Raw genomic sequence first — 12,713 nt, 5'->3', positions numbered from 1 at the left:
CAAGGAGGAAGGGGAGCATCGGATTGACTGGGAAGATCTAGGAAAGCTTAAAGGTTATGGGTTTTGAGCTGATTCAAAAAGGATTGATAGAATTTCATCGGGTAGGTGGAGGTAGAAGGGCATTATAGACAGGCTTGGAAATAGAAGACATTTAATGGATGTTTTTGGGAACAGAAACCAATAATCATATGATAGGGTTTGAGAAGGTATACGGTTTAAAAAAGTAGATAGGGCTAACTTAATGGTGTGTTGTAAATTCTCAGTATTTCAAATTCAAGAATCTCTCTTTTTCAAACATATCTGTTCACTTGGATATGCTGTGAGGCAAATTGTATTTTCTCAAAACTTAATTGATAAATACAATGAAAGCTTGTAACCTAGGCAACCTATAAAAGGAGGCATGTTATTCCTATTCCCAAAGTGATGGTTATAAAAGGTTATGTCATAGTCACATGAATCACTCCGTTATCACTACATTAGAAAAATCCCACATATGACTAACAGGTGATTTCAGTTTCATTTTAGCCTTCGATCTTAAAGGTTTACAAACTCTTAAATGATACTTGTTTTCAGTGAAGAAGAAATGAAGATTTTCTGGAAGAGACTGAGTTAAAGAAGGCTTTTTATATTTGACAAGTAAGTCTAGTCTGTATTTTACGTGTGTTAAATTTGGTTGACAAGTGAAAGGTCGCTAGTTTTTACTTTTTAAATATCTGCTTTATTGGCAAGAGATCATGTACAGTGGACAAAGGTTATATATTTGGGCTGACAGCCAGGAAGCCACACAGCTGGGCTGACTTCTGAATAAAATTGGATTGGAACTGTCGTATTAAGTTAGTGTCACGAGTTTCCTAGGAAGTCAAATTTTATAGGTGGCATTTTTTCTCATAAGGTGGTATTGGAATAGTGATCGACTGTAGGGATAGAGATGAACTGTCCTTCATGCAAGTTGTACAACTGTGTGGTTACTGAAAGAGCTGGGGATTTCTTTATGAGAGCTGCTGCTGTATTTACTACCTTGCTGTGTAGGTTTCTCTCCAGTTGGCGGTATGTCCCTGCCTCACTGAATTAGGAATATCGAAGATGTCATATTGGATTAGTTTATTGAATCTGATATTCTACCAATAATGCAATTAATAAGTTTCTTAGAAATTATTTTTCCCATCTTATTAAACTTGATTCAAAACTGCTAGTGTTTTCCATATCCGTTCCAGGTAAAGGAAGCTATCTGTGTGGGGTGAGTGATTAAAAAATGCGCGTATGGAGTGCTCAGGTATTATAGGTTGTAATTTTAAAGGAATCATCTACTATTAAAAAAATGGTTTGCTCTTTAGAAATAACTCACCTAAACACCCAATATCTCTCTAAACTCAGTTTTCTGACCTGTAAAATGAGTCCAATAATATCCTTCTCATAAGGATTTGTAAGGATTAAATGAAATAATATATGTAAAACATTTCACATGAAGTAAACACTCAGAAATGGTAGCTACTTTTATTACTATCTACTCTTCCACCCTATGTGCAATATTTATTTTAATAGAGGAGAATGTTTAACCTGGAGGATTCCATCTCTAGTGGAGAGTTTCCAGCTCTCTGGTTGGCAGTTAGATGAGAGTTAGGGTAGAGGAGCCTTTTCCAGTAGAAGCATATCTGAGAAGAAAGGTTTAGAGACAGGAAGTCCAAGATCAAGGTGAAAAACAGACCCAGTGTCTGGTAAAGGCCCACTTCCTGGTTTGCGGACGGCTATCTTCTCATATGACGAGCAGAGAGACCTAGGTTAAGGTTTTTAAAAGGTAAATAGTCTGGAAAAAAAAAAAAGGTAAATAGTTTGAGAGGAAGTTTTCAGTTTGTTAGTATATTGTTGAGACTTTACTTTCCCAAAGCTATTATAAGAACTATATGTAGTGGTTATATATAAATATATATTTAAATAGAGCTTTGATAAACTCATGACCTAGGGTTTTTAATATTATACTCAAGAGTTTAAGAATCTTATATATATATAAATATGTTTTATTTTAGGTATTGTCATCGGTAATGAAGATCATTGTGAAACAGAAGATTGAATAAAACCTTGTAACATTAAACCTAGATTAGAGATTTAGAAAAGAAAGTTAAAATTAGTCACTTTGATTTTAGTGTTCCAATTTCATAATATTTGTTCTTCTAAATAGATTTAGAGAGTAGAAAATAAAAATCAGTGCTATACAAAAGCTGTTTTTTTTTCCTTTTTGTATCAGAGAAGAAAGTAGACAACTAAGAGCTATAGTGATTCATAATGAAATATACTAAATCGAATTTTATGATGTCAGTTGTTGGCATTATAATCTATATAACTGATTTAATTGTGGACATTTGGGTATCTGTTAGGTTTTTCCATGAAGGACAATATGTTTTTGGTGTTTTAACAGTAAGTTTTATGCTTGTTGGAACACTTGTGGTCCAGTGTTTTAGTTATTCTTGGTACAAGGCCGATTTAAAGAAAGCAGGCCAAGAAAGCCAGCATCGTTTTCTTCTACTTCACTGCTTGCAAGGAGGAATTTTTACAAGGTGAGCATACACTTTTGATCATTAACACTATTTTTCTTTTATTCGAACAGAAACTGCCTTTCTGTATCTAGGTTGTCAAATGTACAAAGGTCCCCTATTTGCATGTAGCACAAAGGTTACTGGCTCCTTATTATTGCTGTTTGTATGAGTCATTGCTGTACTGTCAGAATTTTCCAGGTTTATTAATGTTTTAGTTTACCTAATTAAGTTACTTTTTCTGACATGTGCTCACTTTTTATGAGAAGGAAAAAGACTAAGTTCTATGTTTTGTGATCTTCTGTTTTATATTCAAACCCCAATAGTGCAAATATGTTTGTCACTTGCAACTCTGCTAGAGCACTTAATTTTTAAGTTACTTGTACCATTGATTTAACCAAATGAAAAATTTATTGCAATAATATAGTAGCCATGTGGTAAGCTGGTACAGAATCATGCACAGAACTAGAAACAGCTTTAAGAGTCATGCTCAAAAACTTTAATAGTTAAAGAAACTAATATCTGAATAGGCCTTAAGAATTCCATGATTATCTGTATATCTAATTTCATATGACCTTTTCAATATTACCTTAAGGGATTTAATTCTGTTAAAAGCAATTTTTCTCTTTACTTTTAAGATATCTGTATATCTTAAAAGAGAAAAATTAAAAGCACATTAAGAGGATAACATACTATTTTATTACATTTAATTTTGGAATTCGGACCATTTTAATAGCTTACATAAAGGTTAATTTCTGATTCTGTCCTGTTAAAAAGCAACATATTCATGGCGACTAGTTGAAAGTATTAAGAATTTTCAGGCTTTTTATATGTTAATTGTTGATAATAATGATAAATGCCATTAAATTTGTGTGGAGATTTATAATTTTCAAAGTATTTTCACATACTTTGTCTTTTTAAAGCTAGAGTTAGTAAGGTTATAACATGTAAGAGAAACAAAATATGCAATGAGAAAAAAGTACAGGTTTTAGGGAAGCTGGAAAGTACTTTAGGTGTAGATATTGGAGGTTAGTTTTGAAACTGTATGTTTTTAATAAGATGAAAATGTTTAAAGGGATGAAGTAAAAGTGCTGATAAGTTTTTAATGTGTAGTAAATAAGATTTAATGAATATTCTGCATGAGCAATAATGAGAATTATGAAGTTATAATATGTAGAGAAGGATAACATTTACCTTGCTGAGAGTTTAGAAATATGGTAAATTCTTTATTAGCCATTCTATAAATGCAAAATTTTCATATCTACAGAACTATTTTCTTTGGTGTTTCAAATAATGGCTTGAAGGTACTGCAGGACATTGTGTTATAAATTATAAATTGTATTATAAAAGGCAAAATTGCCTTGATTTTCATTGTCTTTTGACATACCTAATAATTTTTATTGAATGTTAGACATTATATGTAAAAATTATAGAGGCTCCAGATAACACTATTTTTCTTTTCTCTCCTGGACATTTAGAGTGAGGTTCAGTCTACTCTTGGTTTGCTCCAAGGGTGCAGCCTTCTGGGGCACTGAGAGCCTGGTGTAGTCATGCTCCCTCCCGCATGTCCTGAATACTACTGGGCCCTTATCTCCTTGGCATCACAAGACTGTCAGAAAAATTCTGCTTTGCTTTTTCAAGACTTTCTGCTTAGAGTTAGCCTTTATCTTATAGTTTCAAAATTTGTTAAATGTCCTGGGGGGGAAACTGACTGAGCTTTTGAGGTCCCTGTCTTTAGACCTATAAAATCTTTAAAACCTCTGCTATTTTTTTCTGTTCTAATAATAACCCTCTACCTGAGAAAAATCCATATTTTCAACATCTTGCCCTTGTACCTCCAGGCAACAAGTATCTGCAGAAACATCACCTCACTTTCCAGTTTCTTTAGTTGTTTTGGCAGGAGGATTGGTTCCTCCAACATACTACATCCTATATAGAAGCATAGTCCGTAAAGTGCAATCTTGAGTTATCTCATAATGTGCTGTCTTAAATTATCCCAGGTCTAAAGTTGAACAGAACCTTTATTGCTCTCAAAAATAATATAAAGACCTCAAAACACTTGAATTCCATGTACCATATTCCCAACATATACTGTACATTAATATTGCTGGCATTTTAATTCTTGTGTTTAATCTCACTACCATATTATTGTGTTATTATTTCTGTTTTATATAGTTAAATTTTGTTATACTTACCTATATATTTACTATTCTCTTTATTTTTTATTCCTTCTTGAATCTCAGACTTTCCACTATGGATCACTTTTCTTCTGCCTGCCTGAGGTCCAGAATTGCATCTATTGTGAGTCTGTTGGTGATATCATTTTTCAGTTTTTGGTTGTCTAGAAATGTCAGTATTTCATTAGCTTTCTTGAGAGATATTTTAGTGGCTATAGAATTTGAGATGAGTAGTTAGTTATTTTATCTCTTCGTATTACATTCTCTTGTCTTTTGGTTTTTATTGTTTCTCTTGAAGTGTTAGGTGAATGTCTTTTTTCCCCTCTGGTTGCTCTTATGATTTTTCTCTTTACCTTTGGTTTTCTACAGTTTAATTATGATATATCTAAGTATAGATTTATTTCTCTTGCTTGAGATTTGCTAGTTCTCATGATTCTTTGAAACTTCTTTCACTTCTGCACAATTCTTAGTCATTGCTTTCTAACATTTTCTGTCTCTTTGCCTTCTGGGACTGCAAGCAAATGTAAGTTAGATATTCTCACTATATCTAACAGACTCTTATAACAGAAGCTGTATTTGGTTCTTTTCAAAAGTCTGCCATGTCACCTTTTGTAGTTGCCTGTTCACTGTAGATATTTCAGACTTGCCATTTATATCTTTAAACCTAGCATAGCTGTTTCATTTACAATTTCAATATCTGAAGCTTTTACAAGTTTGTTACGACTGGCTCTGCTTCTACTATTGGGTACTCATATTGCTTTTTTTCTTGCATGCCTAGGCTAGTATCCATGATTATGTTCTGGTCATTGCCCCTGAAAAAATTGTGAGGCCTTCACCAAGTCCTCTCTAGAGACTTTGATTTTATTCTTAGGAGATGTTTATAGTTTCTGTAAAATGTGGTCTACACTTAAATTCATGTCTTGAGGTACTTCCTGATTCAGTCTTTTTAAAAAAATAAAGATTTTTTTTTATTGATTTCAGAGAGGGAAAAGGAGAGAGAGATAGAAATATCAATGATGAGAGAGAATCATTGATCAGCTGCCTCCTGTACGCCCCACAGTTGGAATTGAGCCTGCAATACAGGCATATGCACTGACTGGGAATCGAACCATGACCTTCTGGTTCATAGGTTGATGCTCAACCAGTGAGCCTGATTCAGTCTTGAAAGGTTGTATCTTTCTAGAAATTTGTGCATTTCTTCTAGGCTGTTCAATTTGTTGGCATATAATGATTCTTTATATTTCTACTAGAGGCCCGGTGCACGAAATTTGTGCACAGGGGAGGGTTATCCCTCAGCCCGGCCTGCACCCTCTCCAATCTGGGATCCCTTGGGGGATGTCCAACTGCTGGTGTAGGCCCGATCCCTGTGGGCCTAAACTGGCAATTGGACATCCTTCTCACAATCCGGGACCTCTGGCTCCTAACCACTCGCCTGTCTGCCTGCCTGATTGTCCCTAACCGCTTCTGCCTGCCAGCCTGATGGCCCCCTAACCGCTCCTCTGCTGGCCTGATTGACACCTAACTGCTCCCCTGCCGGCCTGATCGCCCCCAACTGTCCTCCCCTGCTGGCCTGGCCACCCCCAACTTCCCTCCCCTACTGGCCTGATCTCGCCCCCAACTGCTCTCCCCTGCCGGCCTGATGGCCCCCAACTGCTCTCCCCTGCTGGCCTGATTGCCACAACTGCCCTCCCCTGCTGGCCTGTTCACCCTCAATTGTCCTCCCCTGCTGGTCATCTCGTGGCGGCCATCTTGTGATGACATGAGGGCGGCCATCTTGTGGTGGCCATCCTGTGATGATGTCGTGCATGACGCCACCTAGGCTTTTATTATATAGGATGTTATCAGTTGTAACTTCTCTTTCACTTTATTTTTAAATTTTAAATTTTTTTTGGTTAATACTCACTGGAGGATATTTTTCCCATTGATTTTAGAGACAGTGGAAGGGAGGAGGGAGGGAGGGAGGGAGAGAGAGAGAGAGAGAGAGAGAGAGAGAGAGAGAGAGAAAGAGAGAAATATCTAGGCAAGAGAGCCACATTAATTGGTTGCCTCCCAAACAAGCCACAACTGGGGCAGGGAACTTGCAACCCAGATAGGCCTGTATAGCTATGAACTTCCCTCTTAAAACTGCTTTTGCTGCATCCCATAGATTTTAGAAAGTTGTATTTTCATTTTAATTTGTCTCCAGGTATTTTTTGATTTCCTGTTTGACAATTGGTTGTTTAATAGCATGTTGTTTATCTCCACATGTTTCTGATTTTTCCAGTTTTCTTCTTGTAGTTGATTTCTAGTTTGATAATATGGTTGAAAAATGCTTGATATGATTTCAGTCTTCTTGAATTTATTGAGACTTCTTTTGTGGTCTAATATGTGATCAGTCTTAGAGAATGTTCTATGTGCACTTGAAAAAAATGTGTATCCTGCAGTTTTTGGATGAAATATTCTATACATAATCTATTGAGTCAATTTGGCCTAATGTGACATTTAAGGTCTTTGTTTCCTTATTGATTTTTTTGTTTCATGATATATCCATTGACCTAAGTTAGGTATTAAAGTCCCTTACTATTGTAATATTGTCTGTTAATTTTTGATTTATATGTTTAGGGGCTCCTATGTTGGGTGTGGGGTGGCCCAGTGTGCACATGTGTGTGGAAGTTCCCTGTTAATTTGGTTGTCTGTGACTGGAGCAGGGCCTGGTTTGGGCAGTCTGGTGCACATGTGCTGTGGCTCAGTTGGTAGAATTGTCGTCTTATACACCAAAAGTTGGTGGGTTAGATTCCCAGTCAGGGCACATACCCAGGTTGTGGGTTTGATACCTGGTTCTGGGCCTGTAAGGAGGCAACTGATGGATGTTTCTCACATCAATGTTCTCTCTCTCTCTCTCTCTCTCTCTCTCTCTCTCTCTCTCTCTTTCTCCCTCCCTTCCTTCCTCTCTCTAAAATAAATTTTTAAAAAAAGATAAATTGTATGAATTGAAAATTGCAGTTTGTCTTTCAGAAAGTAGTGGTTAAGACTAGGAATCATAAGATCTCAGTTTGGACTCTGGGTCTGCCCCTTATTCTCTGTGTAATTGTCAGTGAATCACCTTACTGTTTTTCAGCCTTAGTTTCCCCATCTGTAAAATGGGAATAATACCTACTCATCTCAATTATTGTGAGGATGAAATGAGTAATGCATATTTAACAGTGCTAGCACAAAATGGCACATCAAACATGAAATAAAAAGTTATAGCGTTTGAATCTCAAAAAAGCCACCATAAGAAATTTGTAGTAGAGAAAGTTTGTGGGGAAAATCTGTACTTAAACATAATGCTACTTTTTTCAAATTATTGTGTATATTAATATACATGTTATAAAGTATATATTACACAAGACAAATGATCATGTTTACTTTACAGGTATTGGTTTGCCTTGAAAAAGGGTTATCATGTGGCTTTCAAATATAGCAGCAAAACTGATAAGTTCATCGGAGAACAAATTGATCCACATAAAGAAGTTATAGATGGAGTGACTGATTTGAGCATGCTCAGGCTATTTGAGACCTACCTGGAAGGCTGCCCACAACTTGTTCTTCAGCTCTATACCTGTTTGGAACACGGTCAAGCAAATACCAGTCAGTGTAAGTCTTTCTTAACACCCTTCGTTAGATGGATGCCTCTGAGATCTTATATTAACTACATAACTTTAGGGCAGGTTTTAGAATTTTTTATTGTTTTTCTTTATAGAATTGTTTAAGTTTTAAAAAGAAGGACATGATTTAAATATTTAAAAGTATATAAAGATATGTTGCCTCCCTCCTTCTTTTTCCCATTCCTTCTTTTGTCTGCCCAGAAAGGAAACTTGGCAGTTTTTCCATGATTCTTTTAGAAAATCATTTAAAAAGCCTATATTAATTATCTCTTTGTCTGTGTCTCTCCCTTTCTCTCTTCCTTCCCCCTCTTTTATATAAATAGTAACTTAAAATAAAAACAGTTTTTGTTTTTTGCAGTATTTAACAGTATGTCTTGGAGATCTATTCATATCAGTACAGAAAGAGCTCCCTCATTCATTTTTATTATCTGAATAGTATTACAAATTATAGATATACCATGATTTATTTAACAAGCCCCGGTTTATGTTGTTAGGTTGTTTCTAATATTTTACTGTTGCAAAAAATGCTGCTGTAAATAATCTTATGCATGTGTAAAGTATATCCATAGGGTAAATTTCCAGAATTGGAATCATTAGATGAAAGTGCAAATGCTACAAAACTCATGAAAGTTGATTAATATGTTGTTTTATTATAGCATATTTCATTGTTAGGGTAAAATGTTCAATTTTAAAGGACAGTTTGACATTTCCATAAAAAAACCCCATTTAATAGTTGTTTAATTTGAGATGTTAAAAAAAAGTAATGACTAAGGTTTCATGCAGACTTGGATTAATCTCAGAGTACCAGATTGTCATCTTTCCTGGAGTTCCCTCTATGCTAGACTCACCTGTGAGATCAGTTTCTTTCCCTAAGTAGTCTTTCTGTTTCCAATTTCCCATAAACTTCAATGTTGTAGTCCCTTCTAATATTATTATTGTTACCTTGCTTGTTAATAAGACATTGAAATGAACCTATTGTGTATAAGACCTCTTTTTCCTTGTGATGCAAATAATTTGTGGGTTGGGACTTACGTGTTCTGTGCCACATCGTTAGTGAAACTAGAAGTTGAACATTTGGAGTTTATAGCCTATCATATGGTAGATCTGCTGATGATTCCAAGTAGTACATAGCATCTGGATCACAATGGGATCCAGTGACTATCTTCATATTATGAGGTTCTATCCTCATATTATGAGGTTTTATCCTCATTCTTTAGTTTCTCCTTGAAGTAAGAAATTGAGGTATTAGCTAAAAATAGCAAATAAATAAAGACATAAATAAAAGCTAATTGTCTAACAATAGAAGAATTGGTAAAAAAGTTACTGTACAATGTTACTATAAAAACTATTAGCCACAGAAAATAGTGATAACTTTTAATGACACAGGAAAGTAGTTCTAAAATAAAATTTAGACAAAAACAGTTTATAAAATTTCCTATGAGCATACTTTTAAGGATACAAAGAAATTATTATATTGAACAGTGTCTGGAAGAAAATATGAAAAATGTTAATGTGGCTGGCTGCTTATGGGTAGTGAGATTATGAATGAATTTATTTAATCTTCTTTACACTTTTCTCTGAATTTCCAAAATTCTACAGTAACCATGTATTGTTTTGAGAATCAAGAAGAATAACTCAGAATGTTAAAAAAAAAATCAGGTTGCCGAAACCGGTTTGGCTCCGTGGATAGAGCGTCGGCCTGCGGACTGAAAGGTCCCGGGTTCGATTCCAGTCAAGGGCATGTACCTAGGTTGCGGGCACATCCCCAGTGGGGGATGTGCAGGAGGCGGCTGATCGATGTTTCTTTCTCATCGATGTTTCTGACTCTCTATCTCTCTCCCTTCCTCTCTGTAAAAAATCAATAAAATATATTTAAAAAAAAATCAGGTTACTTATAGAAGTATTTCAGAAGGCTGAACATATTCTTTTATTTTTGCTCCTTCCTGAACCACACTAATAAGGAGAGTAAAGGATTAAAAATAATATAAACCCACAAGAACAAATAGAATGCAGAGTGGAATAGCAGATTAGAAATATCAACAAGTGTTTAGAAGATGGAAAGCAGATGAAAAACTTAGGTTATGTAAATCAGCTCTACCACTAAAGGCTAAATTATTTGAATCTATTCTCCCTCTGAAAATATCTAAGACTACTGGATAGCCTGGCTGGTGGCTCAGTGGTTGAACATAGACCTATGAACCAGGAGGTCACAGTTCGATTTCCGGTTAGGGCACATACCCAGGTTGTGAGCTCAAGCCCCAGTGTGGGGCATGTAGGAGGCAGCTGATCACTGCTACTTTGTCACCATTGATGTTTCTATCTTTGTCTCTCTCTGAAATAAATAAAAATATATACAGACTAGAGGCCCGGTGCACAGATTCATGCACTGGTGGGGTCCCTTGGCCTGGCCTGTGGGGATCGGGCCAATACTGGCTCTCCGACATCCCCCGAGGGGTCCTGGATTGTGAGAGGGCTCAGGCTAGGCGAGGGACCCCACAGATGCACGATAGGAGCTGGGGAGGGACCACAGGAGGGCTCCAGGGTGTGTCCGGCCATCTCGCCCAGTCCCGATTGGCCAGACCCCAGCAGCAAGCTATCCTATTGGTTGGAGCGTCTGCCCCCTGGTGGTCAGTGCGCATCATAGTGACTGGTTGAATGATCAGGAGAATGGTTGGACACTTAGCATATTAGACTTTTATTATATACGATGGGAAATTGAGCTTGTTGACATCCAACTCATACTTATGTTAAATTTTCTTTCCTTCCTCCCGCTGCCCACCTTCCTCCTTCCTCCTTCCTTTCCTCCCATCCTTTTTTTTTTCCTTCCTTCCTTCCTTCCTTCCTTCCTTCCTTCCTTCCTTCCTTCCACTTTCCTCTCTCGCATGGTGCTGTCTCTTAGTGAATTAGATATATGCCCAGGGTCAAAGCCAAAGACTGGAATAGCTAGGTTTATAACAGTAATGTCTTAGAGAATTTCCAGAGTATAGTATGTAGTTTTCACTATACCAGTTGTACAGTTCAGAATCTTGTAAAGCAGTCTAATGCAGTGGTTAAGTATACCATCTTTGGAATTGGGTAGCTTTAGAGTCAAATCTTAACTGCAACTTGCTAGCTGTATGACTTGGGTCAAATAATATATATTCTGTAAGCATTAATCCTTCATATGTAATATGGGAATAGTAATATCTATCTTGAAGGATTAGGTGAAATGAGTATATAAAGTACCTGACATGTCTGTGGGTACGTGTAAATACAGATAAAGCATGTATGGCATATGGTAATTTAATATTGTAATTTTTATTCCTGTAACAATATACCTTTTAAAATTTTTTTTTTTTTTTGTAGATGCAGCCCTCATGGTCTCTTGCTGTGCTATTTCTTGGTCGACTGTTGATTATCAAATATCTTTAAGAAAATCCTTACCTGATAAAAATGTCCTTACTGGGCCCTGTCCCAAACTCACATATCTCTTTTATAAGTTTTTTACATTATTATCTTGGATGCTGAGTGTTGTACTTCTTTTATTCTTAAATGTTAAGATTGCTTTATATCTGTTGTCATTTCTTTGGTTTTTAGGTATATTGTGGGCATTTAAAAACCAAACTAAGTTTTGTGCTTCCATAAGTATGGAGTTCTTATACAGGATTGTTGTTGGATTTGTTCTTATTTTTACATTTTTTAATATTCAGGGGCAGAATACCAAATGTCCAATGTCTTGTTATTATATTGTAAGGGTACTGGCCACACTGGGGATATTGATTGTGTTGTGGGTTTGCCCACTTTCTATTTTTAATTCAGACTATTTTATACCTATTAGTATTATTATAGCTCTTGCCCTTATCCTTGGAATTATTTTTCTTATTGTTTATTATGGGACTTTGCACCCAAACAAAAGTAAAGAAAGAAAACCTGATGAAATTGATGGGAAACCAGTGCAAATAGAATGTAGAATGAAGTATTTCCTAATGGAATAAGCTATCCTTTATGAGACATATTTTCTTATTTTTTGTTTCATTGGTTAGTAAAGAAAATGTTGTGTGTCTATGTGTGTGTTATTTTTTAGTTTTGCTTTCTTTAATTTGAGATCAGTTCTGGTACATTATTTATGAATGTGAGAGTGAGTATATTAATATTTTTATTATTTAAATTAATTTTTCATTTGTTTTTGAAGACCTTAAGAACTTAGATATATTTGCTTGTTGTCAGGCAGAGTAGCCATTTTGAGCTTGAATCGGAAGAAATTGTCTGGTTCCCATAATTTGAAGGCTGGAATTGAGCTTTTCTCCAACTTTCTCCTCATTTTTCCTGAACTAAAACTGATGCACCTGTTGTGGAGAACTGCAAAAGGAAGAAGAGAGCAGAACACTTGTTCTTCTCACCTG

General features: G+C 35.9%; 1 protein-coding gene across 3 annotated transcripts; it reads left to right on the top strand.

Moving 5' to 3' along the window:
- Positions 1-489: 489 nt before the first annotated feature.
- On the top strand, positions 490-12,373 carry XKR9 (XK related 9). 3 transcript variants are annotated; one of them, XM_059672911.1, is made up of 4 exons: positions 490-636; positions 2,025-2,552; positions 8,100-8,320; positions 11,677-12,373. In XM_059672911.1, the coding sequence occupies exons 2-4, from the start codon at positions 2,281-2,283 to the stop codon at positions 12,303-12,305; spliced, it is 1,122 nt and encodes a 373-aa protein (XP_059528894.1). In that variant the 5' UTR covers positions 490-636; positions 2,025-2,280; the 3' UTR covers positions 12,306-12,373. The 3 variants fall into 3 exon arrangements, with proteins under 3 accessions (XP_059528894.1, XP_059528895.1, XP_059528896.1); XM_059672912.1 differs by lacking the exon at positions 490-636 and adding an exon at positions 837-1,025; XM_059672913.1 differs by lacking the exon at positions 490-636 and adding an exon at positions 4,772-4,829 and having other exon boundaries at positions 2,417-2,552.
- Positions 12,374-12,713: the final 340 nt, after the last annotated feature.

The sequence above is a fragment of the Myotis daubentonii genome, chromosome 17 (assembly GCF_963259705.1).
Source record: "Myotis daubentonii chromosome 17, mMyoDau2.1, whole genome shotgun sequence".
Classification (NCBI taxonomy): domain Eukaryota; kingdom Metazoa; phylum Chordata; class Mammalia; order Chiroptera; family Vespertilionidae; genus Myotis; species Myotis daubentonii.
The sequence above is the reverse complement of the archived record's forward strand: the minus strand, read 5'-3'. Positions and strand labels throughout refer to the sequence as shown.